This window comes from Hyla sarda, chromosome 9, assembly GCF_029499605.1.
Source record: "Hyla sarda isolate aHylSar1 chromosome 9, aHylSar1.hap1, whole genome shotgun sequence".
NCBI lineage: Eukaryota > Metazoa > Chordata > Amphibia > Anura > Hylidae > Hyla > Hyla sarda.
Genome location: NC_079197.1, coordinates 129,726,574 through 129,747,792, shown reverse-complemented (window position 1 = coordinate 129,747,792; position 21,219 = coordinate 129,726,574). Strand labels below are relative to the sequence as shown.

General features: G+C 45.2%; 1 protein-coding gene across 3 annotated transcripts in view; it reads right to left on the bottom strand.

The window, feature by feature from the left end:
• LOC130291381 (interleukin-13 receptor subunit alpha-1-like) overlaps positions 1-21,219 on the bottom strand; it is a 134,626-nt gene that overhangs the window by 67,425 nt on the left and 45,982 nt on the right. The window contains exons 1-2 of one of the 3 annotated variants that reach the window (XM_056540077.1): positions 12,508-12,599; positions 11,879-12,012 (exon numbers count right to left, since the gene is read on the bottom strand). In XM_056540077.1, the coding sequence (XP_056396052.1) occupies positions 11,879-11,977 (99 nt within the window). In that variant the 5' untranslated portion in view covers positions 11,978-12,012; positions 12,508-12,599. Of the gene's footprint in view, positions 1-11,878; positions 12,013-12,256; positions 12,390-12,507; positions 12,600-21,219 lie in introns of those variants that run through there. The other 2 variants (XM_056540078.1, XM_056540076.1) reach the window with 2 other exon arrangements.

Here is a 21,219-nt window from a genome sequence, read left to right as displayed (position 1 = left end):
ATCATACCACCCTCATGGATTCTGTTTCTGACCGTTTGAGTTGCCTGCTGGAAGTCATTTTTCAGGGCTCTGGCAGTGCTCATCTTGCTCCTACTTGCACAAAGGCGGAGGTAGAGGTCCTGCTGCTGGATTGTTGCCCTCCTACTGCCTCCTCCACGTCTCCTGATAGTGCCTCCATGCTCTGGACACTACGCCGAAAGACAAAGCAAACCTTCTTGCCACAGCTCATATTGATGTGCCATCCTGGATGAGCTGCACTACCTGAGCCACTTGTGTGGGTTGTAGACTCCGTCTCATGCTACCACTAGAGCAGTGGTTCTCAACCTTTTCGGCGACCGTACCCCCAAGGCCTGAAAGTATGTTCGTGGGTACCCCCCTCACGCGGAATTTGCGCTCGAGGGGTACCCGCGGACAAAAGGCGTGTTCTTACCTTTATACTAATGCATCCCCCCTCCATCTTAATCCCCTTGTGCTATTATTCCCCCTCCATCGTAATCCCCTCTTGCCATACTGGATAATAATGGCACAAGGGGATTAAGATGGAGGGGGAATAATGGCAAAAGGGGATTAAGATGGAGGGGGGGGGGGTGATAATCACCCCATCATCTTAATCTCCTGTGCCATTATTCCTCCCTCCCTCTGATCCTCTTGCACCATTTTCCCACCTCCATCTTTATCCCCTTGTCCCATTATTCCCCCCTCCATCTTAATCCCTTTGTGCCATTATTCTCCCTTCCATTTTAATCCCCTTGCACCATTCCCCCTTCCTCTGATAATAATGGCACAAGGTGATTAAGATGGAGGGGGGAAATGGCAAAAGGGGATCAGAGGGAGGGAGGAAAAATCACACAAGGGGATTAATATGGAGGAGGGGGAATAATGACACAAGGGGATTAATATGGAGGAGGGGGAATAATGACACAAGGGGATTAAAATGGAGTGGGGGAGGGGGGGGGGTGATAATTCCCCCTCCCTCTGATCCCCTTTTGCCATATCGGACAATAATAGCACAAGGGGATTAAGTTGGAGGGGGGGAAATGGCAAAAGGGGATCAGAGGGAGGGGGGAATATTGGCACAAGTGGATTAAGATGGGGGAGGAATAATAGCACAAGGGGATTAAGATGGAGGGGGGGGGGATAATCAACCCCCCCTCCTCCATATTAATCCCCTTGTGTCATTATTCCCCCCTCCCTCTGGTCCCCTTTTGCCATTTCCCCCCTCCATATTAATCCCCTTGTGCCATTATTATCACATATGGCAAAAGGGGATCAGAGGAACTTGGAATGGTGCAAGGGGATTAAGATGGAAGGGGAGAGGGATAATGGCGGAGTGGGGGGGGGGGGTAATTAATAAAGCACAAGGCATTTCATTTTAATGTCTTGTGCTTTATTACTCCCCATCCCCCTCCGCCATTATCCCTCTCCCTGCCTTGTGCTCCATCCCATACAGTCCCCCCCCCTCCGTCCCATAGAGTCCCCCCTCCATCCCATACAGTCCCCCCTCCGTCCCATTGAGTCCCCCCCTCCGTCCCATTGAGTCCCCCCTCCGTCCCATTGAGTCCCCCCTCCGTCCCATAGAGTCCCCCCTCCGTCCCATAGAGTCCCCCCTCCGTCCCATAGAGTCCCCCCTCCGTCCCATACAGTCCCCCCTCCGTCCCATAGAGTCCCCCCTCCGTCCCATACAGTCCCCCCTCCGTCCCATTGAGTCCCCCCTCCGTCCCATTGAGTCCCCCCTCCGTCCCATAGAGTCCCCCCTCCTTCCCATACAGTCCCCCCTCCGTTCCATACAGTCCCTCCTCCGTCCCATACAGTTCCCCTCCGTCCCATACAGTCCCCCCTCCGTCCCATAGAGTCCCCCCTCCTTCCCATACAGTCCCCCCTCCGTTCCATACAGTCCCCCCTCCGTCCCATACAGTTCCCCTCCGTCCCATACAGTCCCCTTTCCGTCCCATACAGTCCCCCCTCCGTCCCATACAGTCCCCCCTCGGTCCCCCTGTGCTATACGGCAACTCCGCGCAACGTCAGGGGAGGCCACACGTCTCCCCAGCAACCAAGCAGCTCACTTACAGCAGCCGGGGCGGCAGCTCGAGCCGCGCTACTGTACAGTGAGCTGCCGCGGCTTTGCGCTGACAAATATTGGCCAATGCATGGCCGGTATTTGTCAGCGCTTTCGCGTACCCCCTGACAGCCCCTGGCGTACCCGAGGTTGAGAACCCAGGCACTAGAGTGAAAGCACCGCCAGCATTCAAAAGTGACCAAAACATCAGCCAGGAAGCATAGGAACTGAGAAGTGGTCTGTGGTCACCACCTGCAGAACCACTCCTTTATTAGGGATGTCTTGCTAATTGCCTATAATTTCCACCTGTTGTCTGTTCCATTTGCACAACAGCATGTGAAATTGATTGTCAATCAGTGTTCTTCCTGAGTGGACAGTGTGATTTCACAGAAGTGTCATTGACTTGGAGTTTCATTGTGTTGTTTAAGTGTTCCCTTTATTTTTTATTTTTACAACTGCTAGGGAAATTGGTGGAGGAATTTGCATAGCTCCGCCCACTTTCTTCCCCTTGTTGGATTTTCTTCAGGACTCGACCTTTCTTTTGGATTACAATGGTTTTGGAGACCCAGCCTGGATCCTCTCCTTCTGATGCTCCCCAGGCTTCTGGAGCAGCTCCCCCATCAGCTCCCAGCTCCACCAATGTTCTCCAACCCTGGAGCCTTGGATGAGGCAGACCATCGTGCTCAAGCTAAAGGAGGTTGATGGGAGGATGCCTGACATGAGCCAGGATATTTTTGGGAGGAAGAGGGTCCTGGAACAGGGATTCTGCAAATCGGAAATGACTACAAAGAAAAAGAAAAACTTTGACAACGGACACACCTCCCTATTCACACTTCACTCCAAGCTATTACACGCAACAACGTGTTCACACTTACTTCAACGAGGGGAGTGTTTCTTGTTCAGAACTCCCCTCATTCCGGCAAGCTTGTTGTCCCACTCTGAGGCAAGCAGGTGAGTTTTCTTAGCATATCCTCCGTCCAGCAACTGTATCTTTTTACTGCTACAGTATAACAGATTGAACAGGCTGCGATCTCTCAATAGTTACATGTAAGAGATTACATTTATTTGGGACACAACATTAAAACAATAAAGGTTCCGACGCATTGCGGAGGGACTCCTCTGAGGAAGGAGGAGTCCCTCTGCAACATGTCGGAACATTTATTGTTTTAATGTTGTGTCCCAAATAAATGTAACTATTGAAACCGCTGGAGCCTCAGAGTGGGTCAACAAGCTTGCCGGCACGAGGGGAGTTCTGAACAAGAAACACTTCCCTCGGTGAAGTAAGTGTGAACATGTTGTTGCATGTAATACCTTGGAGTGAAGTGTGAAATGGGGAGGTGTGTCCGCTGTCAAAGTTTTTCTTTTTCTTTGTAGTCTTGCCAGCTGGAGGATTCGTTTGGGTTCCCCAGGAGAAGGATAAGCGGATACACACAAACCTCCAGAGAGATACGCTTGATTATTGCAGTGAGTGGTCAGTGATTTGTGGCCACTCACAAAGTGTAAGTGTTATTGTCTGCAAATGAATTGGAGCTATGGTTATGTTTATTTGAACTAGAAACCGGATGTTTTACATTACATTTGTCTCCATTGGAAACTGTAAACATTACTAAGATATGGGGAAATCTGCAAGGCCGGACTCCCCCCTTTGCCCGCTTTGTTGGGAACTGTCCCGTGCAGAGGGAGGAGAGGAGGATTACGGTTTCAATGAGGAACTCACACATCCCAGGAGCCGAGATCACTACCTTCCTGAAGTGTTTCTGTACTGTGGTGAAGGATCCCACCCACATCCTGGACGGAAATGGCTTTTGGACTGACAAGTGGTCCGTGATTGTGCGCCTGAACAAGAACTCTTCATCCCCAGATGGGGTTCAACACCTGCCCCAGTCTTTTTCTTTGGGGAACTCTACAGGCCTGATTTTCTACCCGGACATGCCGCAGGCCTGCAGGCAATATGGCAAGAAGGGCCACGAGAATAAGGACTGTAAGGAAGATGTCTGCAGGTTCTGTTGAGTGACAGGACATTTGACCAAGAACTACCTGAAGACCAAGACGTGCAACCTTTGTGGACAAGCAGCCCACACCTACAAGGACTGCCCCCCAGAGGAAAAGAACATGGGCATCTGTTGCAGCAAAAGCCCCTAAGCCAGACCCAGCTCCGGAGCCAGCAGCACAGAAGGCCAAGGATAAACCGGGTAAGAAGGCAAAAGCCATCACCACCCCAGCCCCTACCCAGGCCCTTCCCACCCCTGCCTCCCCGGCCCCTCCCACGAGGAGACAGATTTCCACTATCCCCCCCTGAATTCAGGGCCGCTGTCTCCCACCCCCTGCCCCACCCTGACTCCTTTCTCTCCTGGCCCAGTAGCACCTAACCCACCTCCAGCTGGTGCCCTGTCTTTGGAGAAATATCCTCTGCTTCCTCCCCCAAGTACCAAGCAGAGGAAAAGGAAAGGACAACACAGAATTTGAGTCCTACAAAAAGAAGATCATCGATGCCTGGGAGACTCCCCTGCATTCAGATGATGAGGAAGAGGAGATGGAGCAGGCCATAGCACAGTCAGTGGAGCAGCTGTTGGCTGATCCAGAGGTCTACCGGCTGTTCGACGTGCCACAGAACCCTGTCTACATAGAGTTTTTGGAAGGAAGTCTGGAGAACCCAAGGGAGCTGATAGACATCGACGAGGAGGATCCGCCCGACCGGAGTGGTAACTAGTATCGTCTGCACTAACCTTCTTTTTAGTCCCCATGGTTATTCTCAACATCTTTAGCATTAATGTGAGGAGTATAAGAGATAGGATTAGACGTCAGACTGTGCTCACCTTTTTAGATTCTCAGATGTGTGAGGTGTATATGTTGCAGGAATGTGCTTTGCCCTCTTTTAGGTCCTACAACCATCTGGCCAGGCAGTGGTCCCACGGCCCCTCCTACTGGTCTGCAGGGGTGGCCATCCTCTTTAGGGTAGCTAGTTTCATACTCGACTCCGTCTGGGAGCTCGTCTGTGGCAGACTTCTTGTTGCAGACGGTTGCAGACGGCTCATCAATGTGTACACCTCTCCTGACCCTGCGGACCCAGCTTGCAACCACTAGGGCAGTAGTGTTGGGTGGGGATTTTAACTGCACCATTGAAGCTGCTGATCAAGATGGTGACAGAGGCATCCTTGCAGAACGCTATGGGGTCTATTGGGAAGGCTCTGTAAATTACACATGGAGCCTCTCTGATGGCTCACTCTGTTCTTGGATAGACATCATATTCATGTCTAGAACGGTCAAGCAGATTAAGCACTTTATGGTCCCCTTCTTCTTTTCTGACCAACTCCTGGAAGTTAAATTGTGCCCTGTTGGTGCAGAGGGAGGTCCTGGAGGAACTTAGAAATGCTTACATTCTGTGGAAAAGTGATAAATGTTTCTTCAACTGTACTAGCGATTGGTGGGAGTATGTTAAAGTCAAATTTCGCTATTTCTTTCAAGCAAAAAGCAGACAACGGGTGTTTGAGAAGAAGTGGGACTTCAGGAGGTTGCAGCGAGAGTTGTGATCACTGCAAGACCTGCTCCAGGGCAGCTGGGACATCAGAGAGGAGCTGGAGGAGACAAAAAAAAGCTTGAAAAGGCACTTTGAGTAGGAATCCAAGTGAATCATCTTTATTTCCAAGGTGGGAAACCTGGAAAAGAGTGAGAAATGTAACTATTTCTTTTTAAGGAAGCTTCACGCAAGCCACAGGCCCCTGACAGAACTGAGAGATGAAACTGGACACATGCGGAAGGGCAAGGAGGAGGTGATGGGGCTCATCGCAGACTTTTACCACAATCTCTACACCCTAAAGACATCCGACCCCGAAGCCGCCAAGATGTTCCTGTCAGGTATCACTAACGTTGTTGATCCTGCAGGTGCCGCGGCTATGGACGATCCCTTGACGGTGGGGGAGCTGCTCTCTGCCGCTAGATCCTTTAAGCCCGGCAGGACTCCAGCCAGTGACGGTCTCGCGGCCGAGCTCTGTGTTGGGCTGCGGAACCTGATCTGTCTGGACCTGTTGGAGGTGTACAAGGAGATGGTGGTGGGGGTCAGAATGCCTCCATCGTTGAGGGAAGGGATGATCACGATCTTGTATAAGTGGAAAGGGGAGAGATGTGACTTGTAAAACTGGCGTCCCATCTCTCTCCTGAACATGGACTACAAGATCCTGACCAAGGTGCTGGCCAACAGGCTGAAGTCTGTCATCGGGCAGATCGTCCACGCGGACCAGACCTGTGGCATTCCTGGTCGCAGGAATGCTGACAGCCTTACCCTTGTGAGAGACACAGTTAATTACATCCAGGACCATCATGCCAGTGCCGTAATTTGGCCCTGTCATCCCCAACCTCCCTACCTCCATAGATCCCACGCCCCTCCCAGATCACAGATTGTAATGTGTTATTGTTTTTCGACTTTGTTTCTTCGATATCGAGTGATGGAGAGAAGTGTTAGTGTAGCATGTGGTACTGTGTATAGCTTAGGGAACCTGTGCTGTATATTGTATTGTCATGCTTTGTGTGATTGTAATTTATTGTATGACTTGTAATGATGATTTAATGATGAATAAAGCTCTTTCAATAGCTTTTATATTTTTTCAAGGAAAGATTGTTTAGCTTATAAGGTTAGGGTTACAGTTAGGGTTACGGTTAGGGTTAGTTGTTATATTTTCCCAAGGAAGTATTGTTTAGCTTATAAGTTTTTAAATGTTATTTGGTACTCTCCCTAAGTTGAAATGTACCAGGAAGATAGTATCTTTTAAAAGCGTACATGTCATCCTTTTAAGTGTTGTATTGCCGGTTGGGGTTAGGTTTTTAGGGTATTTATTTTCCCAAGGAAGGATTGTGTAGCTTATACGATTGTAAATGTCATTTGGTGTTCTCCCTAAGTTGAAATGTACCAGGAAGAAAGCATCTTTGAAAGAGTTTATGTCATCATTTGAAGTCATGTATTGCTGGTTGGGATTTTTATTTTCCCAAGGAAGGATTGTGTAGCTTATACGATTGTAAATGTCATTTGGTGTTATCCCTAAGTTAAAATGTACCAGGAAGAAAGCATCTTTGAAAGAGTTTATGTCATCATTTTAAGTATTGTATTGCCGGTTGGGATTTTTTTTTCCCCAAGGAAGGATTGTTTAGCTTATAAGATTTTAAATGTCATTTGCTCTCCCAAAGTTGAAATGTACCAGGAAGATAGCATCTTTTAAAAGCGTACATGTCATCCTATTAAGTGTTGTATTGCCGGTTGGGGTAAGGGTTTTAGGGTATTTATTTTCCCAAGGAAGGATTGTGTAGCTTATACGATTGTAAATGTCATTTGGTGCTCTCCCTAAGTTGAAATGTACCAGGAAGAAAGCATCTTTGAAATAGTTTATGTCATCATTTTAAGTATTGTATTGTCGTTTTTTTTTTTTCCCCAACGAAGGATTGTTTAGCTTATAAAATTTTAAATGTCATTTGCTCTCCCAAAGTTGAAATGTACCAGGAAGGAAGCATCTTTTAAAAGGATACATGTCATCCTATTGAGTGTTGTATTGCCGGTTGGGGGTTAGCAGTTTTTTTTCCCAAGTAGGGATAGGGATAGAGGGTTAGGGTTTTCCCAATGAAGGATTGTGTAGCTTATAAAATTGTAAATATCATTTGGTGCTTTCTCTAAGTTGAAATGTACCAGGAAGAAAGCATCTTTGAAAGAGTTCATGTCATCATATTAGGTATTGTATTGCCTGTTTTAGGGTTAGGGTTTTATTTTCTCAATGATGGATTGTGTAGCTTATAAGATTGTAAAAATCATTTGGTGCTTTCCCTAAGTTGAAATGTAATAGGAAGATAGCATCTTGGAAAGGGTTAATGTCATCATATTAAGTATTGTATTGCTAGTTAGGGTTAGTTTGGGATTGTTTAGCTTTTAAGGTTAGTGTTAGGGTTACGGTTAGTTTTTATATTTTCCCAAGGAAGTATTGTTTAGCATTCAAGTTTGTAAATGTCATTTGGTGATCTCCCAAAGTTGAAATGTACCAGGAAGATAGTATCTTTTAAAAGGGTACGTTATCATATTAAAGGAAAATGGTCACCGGTTCATCTGCACTATAACCCGATACACTGGGTTATAGTGCGGGGGCTCGAACTGCTATACCTACCTGCAGTCCGGAGTCCCGATCCCTCGAAGTTCCCCCTCTTCCAGCACTCTCTTGTGCTTTGAGGCAGGTCCACTGGCTAGATTTAATTATTTATAAGCGCCGGTCACGTGAGAGCGCTCAGTAGGCACGACCGCTCACATGACCAGCTTGCTTTAGAATATTTTAATTTAGCCGGCAGGCCAGCCTCAAAGGGTAAGACAGTGCTGGAAAAGGGGGGATCAGGGCTCCGGACTGCAGGTAGGTATAGTAGTCCGAGACACCACATGGGTCTTCTATTCACCAGCACTATAACATGGTGTATCAGGTTATAGTGCGGGTGACTGTTTTCCTTTAAGTGTTATATTGCCGGTTGGGGGTTAGGATTGGGAAGGATTGTGTGGGGATAGGATTACAAATCAATAAACAACTGCGCCAAACAAAGTGACAAAGCACAGCCAAAATAGTGGAGTAAAAGGTTTTATAATACCCCTATAAATCTTGAATAGTTCCAACAAAAACATAACCTGAGGTAGATGATGGAAGACAGTAGATGTACTGAAGCAGTAAACCTGTGTGGAGGGTAAATGTTCACTTGAGCAATTCCTGAGTTATTAAATCCCTCTGTAGGTTGCTCCCAAAAGGACATGTTCATCTGGCCTGACCAGAGGTCCACAAACGTACAGATTTGCTAAGGGGCCCTGGAATATGGTTGTCCCCTCAGTTACACAGAAAGTTTAGAAGAAAGTAGCAACACCTTTAGGATGAAGACTTGCCACAGTATATTTTAGTCCTCTGCGCAATAATCTGTAGTGGTTGGCCAGATCCTCGTAAGCTTTAGCAACTTTGTTGTAAGGAAGCAACTCTTGCAATGAGGAAAAAAAAGAGACACAATGAGAAATAAGCCTTGTCCTGACCTAAGGGACAAATCCTCAAGATGCAGCATCACTTTCCTAGTCAAAGAGAGAATAATTTAGTCCTGGACATCTGAGCATTCCAAAACCATGGTTAACCACCAGTGGGGTTTGGACTTTCTTATTCGACCATGAGCCAATCGGTGTGAACCTTGTCACCTCAAGTACCCTCAACATCTCAAGAACTAACTTAGAATACAGACTGCCATGGGTTAACTTTGCACGTTCTGTACCAGCTGTTGCTGTTTCATTTTTTTGTGTGAAACTAGAAATGTGCTTCTGCTTATGTGGATGATCTGTTATAGTTTAGTAAATTCATCTGTTGTTCATATCCGCACCACTATACCATCAAGGGTTCCACCAGGTATCATTGGCTGGGTACTGTATATGGTACACCCCAGGGGACTGAATATCATCACTTCTGGGAAGCCCCTCTGTTTTGTTACATGATGACCCCCAGGGTAGTACTAAGGCTTAGAGGCTAAGTACTAAGGCTAAGGCTTAGAGATCCCCTTTAGCCACCTGTGACCAAAGCTTTCTGTTGGGCGTAGAACTTTGAACTCCCCTGTTCCTTGCTATAGCACCTTTGAAACACGCAGGGTCACTACACCCACCTTGCAAAAAAAATACTGGGCATGCTACAGAGCTGTAGCAAGCTCCTTTTGCACCCGAGGCAAGGCCAGAAAATTGCGCCCCCCAAAAAAAAAAAAAAATAAAAATAAAACTGGGTACTGCTAGTTAGGAAAATGTATCCCCCAACCCCCCCTTCCAGTTAAATTTTCCTAACCTGAAGTACCCCTTTAACTCCTTAAGGACAATGGACATATATTTACGTAACCAGGACTTGCGGCTAATACCGGACATCGCTGATCGCATTGATGTCCGGTATTAACCCATTTGACGCCGCAATCAAAGCTGATTGCAGCATCTAAAACGGGAGAAAACACATCCCGGCTACCACAGCGGGCTGTTCAGGACTGCCGCGGTGAAACAGCTGAGAGGACGGCAGGAGGCCCCTTACCTGCCTCCTTGCCCTCCGATCTGTCCCTTAATGCCTGGAGCAGGAGCAGGCTGGAGCAATTGAGCACAGATAACACTGAACAATGCTATGCTATGGCATAGCAATAGTCCCCTACGAGGATTGAAAAAAAGTGTAAAAAAAAGTTCATAAATGTGATTTAACCCCTTCCCTAATAAAAGTTTGAATCCCCCCCTTGTCCCATAAATATATACATATATATATATATATATATATATATATATATATATATATATATATAAACAAAAGTAAACATATGTGGTACCATTGTGTGCGTCAATGTCCAAACTATAAAAATATAATGTCAATTAAACCGGATACACGTAAAAAAAAAATTCCAAAGTCCAAAATGGCGTATACCCATTGTATACCCTAAAAAAATGGTACAGATAAAAACTTCACATCACAGTGCAAAAAAATCCCCATATACAGAAAAATAAAAAAGTTATCATGGTCAGTAGAGGAGATTTTTAAACATGCAAATTTTCATACAAATAGTTATAATAATAATAAAAAAAAAAAGTAAAACAAAATAAAACCTAAATAAGTTGGGTATCAATTTAATCGTATGGACCTACAGAATAAAGATAAGGTGCCATTTTTACCGAAAAATGCACTGCGTAGAATCGAAAGCCCCCAAAAGTTGGTGGGGGGTCGGCAGGTGGAGGGACTTTAGGCAGGTGAGGGGGCTTTAGGCAGGTGGTGGGGTAGGCATGGTGGTGGGGGGGGAGGGCTATAGGCAGGTGGTGGGGTAGGCATGGGGGTGGGGGGGGGGAGGGCTTTAGGCAGGTGGTGGGGTAGCTTTTCTGTGGTCATCCTAGGTTACCTTTATTGTGGCACTGGCAGGTGGTTGCAACGAGAGGCCTGGTGCTGCATGCGACATTTAGCAGCAGCACAGGCAGGTATACGTGGCATGCGCATATCCCTGGTGCTTCTCTCTGCCGGACCACATCGTACATCATCACTGGGGGGAGGGAGGGAGCCAAAGGCTGTGCCCCCTTTGCAGAGGCTGCAAATTTTAATTTTTGCCTTTTAAAATCTATAACTCTTAATTTTTTTTTCTACAGACTGTGAGGCTTGTTGCTTGCAGGACTAATTGTACTTTGTAATGACATAACTCAATTTACCACAAAATGTACGGCAAAGGAATGCCAAGCATCTTTTACCCCCCCCAAACAATGTCAGCCTCATAACAACCCCCACAATACTGTACCTCCTCATCATCCCCACCCACAATACTGTGCCCCATCCCCCCAACATTACACAGGGGGATCAGAGGTGGGATTTGAAGTGGCACAAGGGGGATCAGAGTGGGGGATCAAAATGGTACATGGGGGGGATCAGATGAGGAGGACTGAAATGGTTCGGGGGGATCAGTGGTAAATGTTACAGGAGGGTATCAAAGGGGCAGTAATTAAAATGGGAGGGGGGATCAGAGGGGGGATTAAAATGGCACAGGGGGATCAGAGGGGGGGTTGAAATGGCACAGTGTGAACTTTATGCCATTTCAATCCCCCTACCTCTGATCCCACATTTTGATAAAAAATATTTGTTTGATGATCTGATACATCTGTGGCAAATGCGCAAAAGAAATTAGAAAAGGACAAGATATGCCCCAGAAATCCATGAGATATTTTTGGCTGCTGGTTTGAACAAGTTGACCCCCATAATATATGAGTTTGAAATGAAATCCGCTCATGTGAATGAGCCCTTAACGGACAGATTTTAATGTAAAACAATTTTTAGGGCTTACCGTGGTGGAGTTTTTGGATGAAATTGTCAGTTTATATACTGGAGTACAATTGGCAGCTATGGGCTCCCATGTCAAGCGCATCTTGAACATATTGATCATTCTGGCTGTGATGTTGTTTGGTGGAGGTAGAAAGTCTGCATGGAAACAAAAGAAAGAGATTGCTGCATTATGTTGTTCATGATCTTATGCCAGTGTTTTCCAAACTGTGTGTCTCCAGCTGTTACAAAACTACAACTCCCTGCATGCCTGTACAGCCAAAGGCTCTCTGGACATGCTGGGAGTTGTAGTTTTGCAACAGTTGGAGACACACTGGGTGGAAAACACCTCTTTATATGGCTGGTTATATTTTTTCGAAAGATATGTAACAAAAAGGACTACGCTATTTTGTATGGCTGCTCTTATGATGATGAGCAGATTGCCAAGGATCTGTGGGGGAGGGGAAGAGTGGTGCAGTTGCCCATAACAACCAGATCACTTCTTCCATTTTAAAAAAGGCCTCTGGGAAATAAAAGAAGCGATCTGATTGGTTGCTATGGGCAACTGCCTAACTCTTCCTGTATACAGGGTTTGATAAATCTCCCCTTATGTCCTGGAAACTATATGAAGAAGATACAATGACTCCCATTTACCATATACAATACTGGTGTCTTCTTATGGGGCACAGAGGCCTTTGGGACCACTCAGGCACCAGGGCCAGGTTAAACTGCTACTTCTATACAATCTATAGCAACTCCCCTCTGTCCATATTCCATAATGGGGCATATGGAAAAGGGGTTTCCAACATTAGACAACCACTTTAAAGGGGTACTCCGGTGGAAAACAAATGTTTTCAAATCAACTGGTGCCAGAAAGTTAAGCAGATTTGTAAATGACTTCTATTAAAACATTTTCCATGACCTATTTATACCCCGGACTGTATCTATAACAAGGGGACATCCTCTACATCTAGAGGAAAGAAGGTTTCTACACCAGCACAGACGGGGGTTCTTTACTGTAAGAGCAGTGAGACTGTGGAATTCTCTCCTGGAGGAGGTGGTCATGGTAGACTCTGTAATAGAATTTAAAAGGGCCTGGATGCATTTTTGGAGAATAATAACATAGCTGGTTATGTATACTGGATTTATAGGGACAGAACGTTGATCCAGGGATTTATTCTGATGCCATATTTGGAGCCGGGAAGGAATTTTTATCTCTAAGATGAGGGTTTTTTTTTTTTTGCCAGGGACTCATTAGGGATATAGGTTGAACTTGATGAACTCTGGTCTTTTTCAACCTTATGAACTATGTTACTATATAATCCTTCCAGTACTTAGCTGCTGTATACTGGTGTCAGCAGAGAGCACTGTAGTCAGACTGGAATGAACTACACATCTTCCTCTGGTGCATACAGCAGCTAAGTACTGGAAGGATTAAGATTTTTAAATAGAAGTAATTTACAAATCTGTTTAACTTTCTGGCACCAGTTGATTGAACTTTGTTTTCCAATGGAGTACCCCTTTAAGGGCTTTTCTCATCCAGAAAAGGGATATGCTAAATAACTTATCAGATGTGTTGTGAAAAGTTAAAGGATAATAATAATTCCTTTATTTTTATAGGCTCACAAATATTTATATATATACACAGTAATCCCTCAACTTACAATGGCCTCAACATACAATAGTTTCAACATACAATGGTCTTTTCTGGACCATTGTAACTAGAAACCAGACTCAACATACAATGCTATGGACAGTCCTGATCTGTGATACATGTCAATGGCTGGAAGAACCGACCAATCAGAATGGGCATTTACTGGTAAAACCCCTGTATTACTGAAGTGTATGAAGTGACTGGTTGTCTGGTAGCGCCCCCTACAGTACAGTGAGGTATTACATGTTCTGTACTCTTTACCTGTATTACTGAAGTGTATGCACTGACTGGTGTCTGGTAGCGCCCCCTACAGTACAGGGAGGTATTACATGTTCTGTACTCTTTACCTGTATTACTGAAGTGTATGCACTGACTGGTGTCTGGTAGCGCCCCCTACAGTACAGGGAGGTATTACATGTTCTGTACTCTTTACCTGTATTACTGAAGTGTATGCACTGACTGGTGTCTGGTAGCGCCCCCTACAGTACAGGGAGGTATTACATGTTCTGTACTCTTTACCTGTATTACTGAAGTGTATGCACTGACTGGTGTCTGGTAGCGCCCCCTACAGTACAGGGAGGTATTACATGTTCTGTACTCTTTACCTGTATTACTGAAGTGTATGCACTGACTGGTGTCTGGTAGCGCCCCCTACAGTACAGGGAGGTATTACATGTTCTGTACACTTTACCTGTTCCAGGGTTACCTGCTCATTTGGACATCAGGTGAGGGCGGCTCCATGTTACTTTTTTAGGACACTGTGTGTTCTGTACAGGACCCTGAAGAAGCTTCTGTCCTCTACATAGACAGTGATTACAGCTCCAGCAGATCTTTACTTTTACTTTTATATATAAGGACTTGCTTTATCTGTATTAGTTATCTAATTATTTTTCTTTAATCCTCACTTTTTCCTATTTTTGGATGACATTTTGGTGCCTTCAGAACCAATCCACCTACTGGCAGACCACTGTTCCCCAACCCCTGGCTCTCCAGCTGTTACAAAACTACAAGCTTTGACCATCAGTGCATGATGGAAATTGTAGTTTTGCAACAACTGGAGGGACCCAAGTTGAAGGAAAACTGTAGTAAACAAACATACAATTGAAACAATGCCAAACATATGCAAGAGTAGTCTTCTGCTAAGTATCTACTGTGCGGTATAACTAGTACAACTATGTAAAAAACATGATTGTGTTATTGTTATAATTGTAATATCATTAACATTTATCTATCACTTCTTGCTGATGTAAGACAATTACAACATGTAAATGTAAAGTTTGACGAACTTATCGTAACCTCTTCAGGACGCCGGGCGTATGTGTATGCCCTGCATCCCGAGTCCTTATGGACGTGAGGCGTATGCATATGCCGGTGGGAATTAAGTGATCTTTACTGCTGCCCTTCTAGTGCGTGCCAAACTACAACTCTCAACATGCCCAGACAGCATGCAGTCTGGGCATGCTGGGAGTTGTAGTTTTGCAACATCTGGAGGGTCACAGTTTGGAGACCACTGTTACAGTGGTGACCAAACGGTAGCCCTCCAGATGTTGCCAAACTACAACTCTCAGCATGCCTAGACTGCCCAGGCATGCTGGGAGTTGTAGTTCTGTAACATCTGTCCCTTCAGATTTTGCAATTTTCATGAAAATTTTGAAAATTGCTGCTCTACTTTGAAGCCCTCTAATTTTTTCAAAAAGTAAAAATATGTCCATTTTATGATGCCAACATAAAGTGGACATATTGTATTTGTGAATAAAAATATTTTTTTTGGGGAATATCCCTCTTCCTTACAAGCAGAGAGCTTCAAAGTTAGAAAAATGCCAAATTTTCATGAAATTTGGGGATTTTTCCCCAAAAAGGATGCAAGTAACGACAAAAATTTACCACCAAAATAAAGTAGAATATGTCATGGAAAAACAATCTCAGAATCAGAATAATCGGTAAAAGCGTTTTAGAGTTATTAATGCGTAAAGTGATGGTGGTCAGAATTGTGAAAAAGGGCTCAGTCTTTAAAGGGGTATTCCAGGCAAAACCTTTTTTTTATATATATCAACTGGCTCCGGAAAGTTAAACAGATTTGTAAATTACAAACACGCATAGACTGGTTTGAGTGGCATTGGGGCCGCTCTGCCGGTGGGTCGTTCCCCAACACCCCCCCCGTGGGCATTGGTGTCGCGGCGGTGGTGGTCGCCGCCCAGTGCTACGCCATTTTATGCTAGGGACGTTAGGGACCCACTCTAAATAGGTGGCCTTGACGTGGCGAGTGGGCTTGTACTTTGTGATCAAAAATGCATACTACAACCTGTTAGTTTTTGATATTGTGCTGAGAAGCAATCAGATCATTATACAAGATTGTAGATGTGCGCTATGTCTGTATTCTACTCGAATTCAGATTTGTAAATTACTTCTATTAAAAAATCTTAATCCTTCCAATAGTTATTAGCTTCTGAAGTTTTCTGTCTAACTGCTCAATGATGATGTCACGCCCCAGGAGCTGTGCATGATGGGAGAATATCCCTTGCATAATGGGAGAATATCCCCATAGGAACTGCACAGCTCCCGGGACGTGAGTCATCAGAGAGCAGTTAGACAGAAAACAGCAACTCAACTTCAGAAGCTAATAACTATTGGAAAGATTAAGGTTTTTTAATAGAAGTAATTTATAAATCTGTTTAACTTTCCGGATCCAGTTGATATATAAAAAAACGTTTTGGCCTGGAATACCCCTTTAAGGTGAAAAAGGGCTGCATCCTTAAGGGGTTAATGTGGTATTCCCATTTCCTTACCATAGTTAAACATGTAGGGTATGTTTTTGCAAATTACTTATTTAGCAAATTTGCCCCACTTATCCTGATATTCCTGCTCCTTTCCTCCCCTTGTTGGCAGCTCATTTCCTAGGTTACAGACCACTGCTCCACTCTAGAAATACTAGTCGGGCTCACTTGCCAAATGAATGTGTTTGCAAAAATATTTAACTTAACATGCCCAACAAGTTTAGCTATGTTAGTTGATGAAAGAATACCACTTTAAGTCAGAAGTATCACGAGAAAGTACCTTTTCAATGAATTTTCATGCTAACCACATTTGAGTGAAGTATGACTATAGTATATGAAATGTTAAGAAATGAACGTTGTGAAATTTACCACCATTTTTGGCACTGGCCACTAGATGTCAGCAGAGGAGACCTTACTGAAAGGAAAAAGTGTTTCATCACTAGAATATGTTATCACTTTAGGACAGTGATTTCCCAACAGTGTATCTCTAGCTGTTGCAAAACTGCAACTCCCAGCGACCATTAGATGGCAGTGTTTCCTAACAAATAAACTGATATACAGCTACGAGGTAACATCTGTGTGTGAAATCTTAGGCTAACCATTTACAGTGGTCCCTCAACATATGATGGTAATCTGTTCCAAACGGACCATCGTTTGTTGAAACCATCGTATGTTGAGGGATCCGTGCAATGTAAAGTATAGGACAGTGGTATACAACCTGCGGACCTCCAGATGTTGCAAAACTACAACACCCAGCATGCCCGGACAGCCGTTGGCTGTCCGGGCATGCTGGGTGTTGTAGTTTTGCAACATCTGGAGGTCCGCAGGTTGAAGACCACTGTTAGAGGAAGTTGTACTCACCTGTCCCCGCCGCTCCGGACCGTCACCGCTGCTCGGGATGTCGCCGTCCATCGCTGTCGTCGCGTCCCCGAGGTGACCCTGACGCTCCGGCAAGGCCTCTGCTTCCCCGGCATCCGCACCCCGCTCCTATTGGATGATGGGACGGTGTGGGCAGCGATATGACGACTTCGATGGAGGGGATCCCGAAGAGGATGCTCCGGAGACCCGAGGACAGGTAAGAGACATCACCAGAGCTCACGGGGCACCGTAAACGGCTATCCGGCGGCAGCTGAAGCAGTCAGCGCTGCCGGATAGCCGTTTATGCGATGGCCCCGACATAAAAAAGCATCGTATGTTGATGCTGCCTTCAAGATGTGATGGCCTCTGAGAAGGCATCGCATGTTGAAATGATCGTAGGTCGAGGGGTCACTGTATTTTAGATTTGGCCTCACTAAGGCTCTAAATTTGGTTAGTACATTTTGGGCGCTCTCCCCATAAAGTGCCTAAAGCAGTGTTTTCCCAACAGAGAGCCTCCAGCTGTTGCTAAACTACAACCCTCAGCATTCCCAGACAGCTAAAGGGAATGTTGGGAGTTGTAGTTTTATAACATCTTGAGGACCCTTTTCTGGGAAACACCAGCATAAAGGCAGGCACAGCTCAGCCTCACAAGGAGCAGGGATCCAGGCTTCTGTATAGTGTGCAGCAGTATATACTTTACAGCCGGTGAAGGTAAGTAGTGATGCTATGCATCACTACTAACATTCTTGCATTCCATTGGACGGAAGCCCTGCATTAGACCCACAAAATGGTACCCTGATGGCAGTGAAAAGTTACCACAGGGTAAAAAATTGCATTTCCCCATATGTGTAAAAAAGCCAGAAAAAACACTGAAAAAAATGGCAGTTTTTGTGACATTTATTCGGGTCAAGATATGCCAGAAAAAAAATTGTATGGAAACCTAGCCATATGGTGACATACATATAAGATAGCTGTCCGATGAATGCTTGCTCAGTGGACAGCTATCTCTCCCAATGCCTACATATGAATACACACTCAGTTCAAACAGGTGTGCGCGTGTTCTCAATGGAGAGAGTGGAGTAACCCTTTGGGAGCCTCCTCTGGCAGCAGATCAGAAGGATGAAATCCAAAATATGTGATCCTTGTCTCCTCAGACTTCTGTCATCAAGTCAGTGTCAGGAGGCCACCATTAGATGCTTGGTCAGTTGTGCTGTAATGGGCAGGTTAACCCAGCACATATAAAGTGTATGGCCATCTTTACAATTTGCAATAGAGAGGCCTACAGGCAAGATGACTTATGAGTCTTTAAATGGTAAAAATACAGTTATCCATAATTTGATATCGGTGTGTTTATTGCCCTGCGCCTCACCCAGGAGAAGCTGTCTCCACCTTGGACCATGTAGGTTAATGGTGCCCTGGCATCACGATTTAACATGTATATATTGCACCCCCGTGTCACCACAAAAAGATCTGGGCAAAATAATGGAATATAACTATTTTTGATCTATAGTTGCACCCCCTAACTAAAAAGCTAAGAAAAGCCCCTTGTCTCTATGTTTTCTCTTGATCTGCTCTTGGATGGGTTCCAGCAAGGATCTCTGACAGGAAGTACTAAAGAAAAACTGAATGCTTGAAGCTCGTGCCACTTCCTCTGTGATATTAAGCAATAGATGACCTTGAGTCCACACATGAATGTTGCTCACACCACTAAAAACAGCGACAGCAATACACTCCAGGGATGTCAGTGAGGGCAAACAAGTCTGAAGAGCAGATCAGATTTGGGGAAGTGTAAATATGGTATCTGGTTGCAAATCATTATTGAAGAAGTTTATTTTGCATAAAAAGCTATCTGATCCGTTCAGCCAGGGAAGCATTCTGTTCATTGTTTATTATAGGAAAAAATAGTAAATGAGAAATGTTGTCATGTACAGAGGTTTGCACAGCCTGACGGTCAATTCTAAGTGACATCCTCTATGGCAGAAATCACAGCTTCCCAATGCTTCATGAAGACAGTTAGCACTCTTTGTATTCTTGCAGTCTGATTTTTTGTTTATTTCTTCCTTAGAGAATACTCAAAGATCAGAAATATTCCTTGGCTGTCTTTCATGCACTTGCTTGAGAGAAATGTTTCCCGACTTTTTTAGTAATGTTCAGCCGGCAACCATAAAGATCATTGCAGAACCTTCGAAGAAGCATTCAGGGAAAAATGTATTTATTGCCTTGGGTCGAAAGTGATTTGACTTTCAATGACAATTAAGGTGTATTATGAAAATGTGTAGTCTTTAGTGATTCTGCTTTGCATACATATCCATCTTCAAGGGTTCTATCAGAGATTATTTTTGCCTTTTGGATCTTGTCTTTAACAGGTCCCCTAATCCCCTTTTTCTTGGACAATGATATCTTGGGCAGTGCAAACTGTAAACCAGAGTCATTTACATGGTTCCTAGGCTCGTCAGCTTTGTCAGTCTTATTTAATGCATGGAGTGTAAGCCAAACACCCTGAAAGGTCAGGGAACTTATTAAAAGGGTCATCCATAATAGAAAATCCTTTTCATCTGTCCTATTTTGGTTCCCCTACTGTTTATTCCTCTGTTTATCCAGAACGAAGAGCTGTAAGTGACCACCACTCTCTAACCCCTCAATTGTGAAAGTTTCCCCCCCCCCGTAAATTATTGTTTTTCCGTGTAATGTGAAATGTTCTAACTCTTTCAGACTATATTTACATTCGATAAAGACCCTACATTTAGGGCTTAAAGGGGTACTCCATCCCTAGACATCTTATCCCCTATTCAAAGAATAGCGGCCCCTCAGTCATCCGGTGTCACGCCCACACACATGGTATCACGTCCCCCCTCAATGCAAGTCTATTGGAGGGGCTGTGACAGCCGCCACACCTCCTCCCACAGACTTACATTGAGGGGGAGTGGCATGATGTCATGGGGGGGGGATGTCTCAGTATGATGGGGTATAGTGCCATACAGTACTAGGCCCTGTCAGGTTGAGTCCCTCTCTGTCCCCCATAGTGTTATATGTATTGTGTATAAAGGACCTTTGAGTTAGTCACATGATAATGTGGTCACATGTTCAATTCACATGTTTATTACGCAGAGAGCACCAGCTAACCAGGTGACCTGCAGGGCCTTGCACAGCCCCCCATTATAAGGAAGGGAGGAGCTGCAATCTGCCTCTTTTGCTCTTCTACCACATTCTCTGCTGAGGTCAAGTCCATTCCAGACATCTCAGAGCCGGTGTCCAGCACATCTGGAGGCCTCAAGCCTAAATTACAGCCACATGTCTAGTAAGTCAAGTCATCTCTGTCTGTTGTCACTATCTTCAGTCAAGTCTATTATAGTCAGCGTGGCTGTCCTAAAGTCTGTCAAGTCACTGCAAGTCCCAGCAAGCTGCAAGGTCCCCTCCGTGTTACTGGCCACCTCCCTGGGATCCTGGCCTTGCTGTAAAGACTGTTACCATCTGTCTACCTCAGTACAGCTACCATTAATCCTGACCTGGCCTTGGACTCTTATTTGCCCTGCCTAACTAGGACAAGCGGTGCTACCGTTCGGGTTGGTTATCGGGAAAACCACGCCCTGGTGTCACGAACATTTAGGGGTTTACACAATCTGCCTCTGGGCTACAACATCTGCCTAATACACCTCACATCGCACCCTCGTGGCACACCACGACGGTCATCACGCCCCCTCCCATAAACTTGCATTGTGGGGGCATGGCCAAGAAGTCACGAGCCTCTGCCCCACATTGCCAGTCATCTGGCACGGAGCAAAGTTCACTCCATGCACCGGATGTCTGGGGTGCCATAGCCAAGATTGCGGGAGTCCCCAGCATCCTTTGGATAGGGGATAAGATGTCTAGGGGTGGAGTACCCCTTTAAGTCTGCACACCAGCGGAATGCTATGCAAAAATATACAGTATTGTGCAAAAAGTTTTTAACAGGTATGGAAAAAATGCAAAATACATAGGTCTCCTATGACGGAGCTGTCTGATTGGCTCCAATTTTTTTTCTGTGGCAGGACAACCCCAAGTTTAGTACAATGTCCTGGAAGTGATTTTATGGCCCTACAG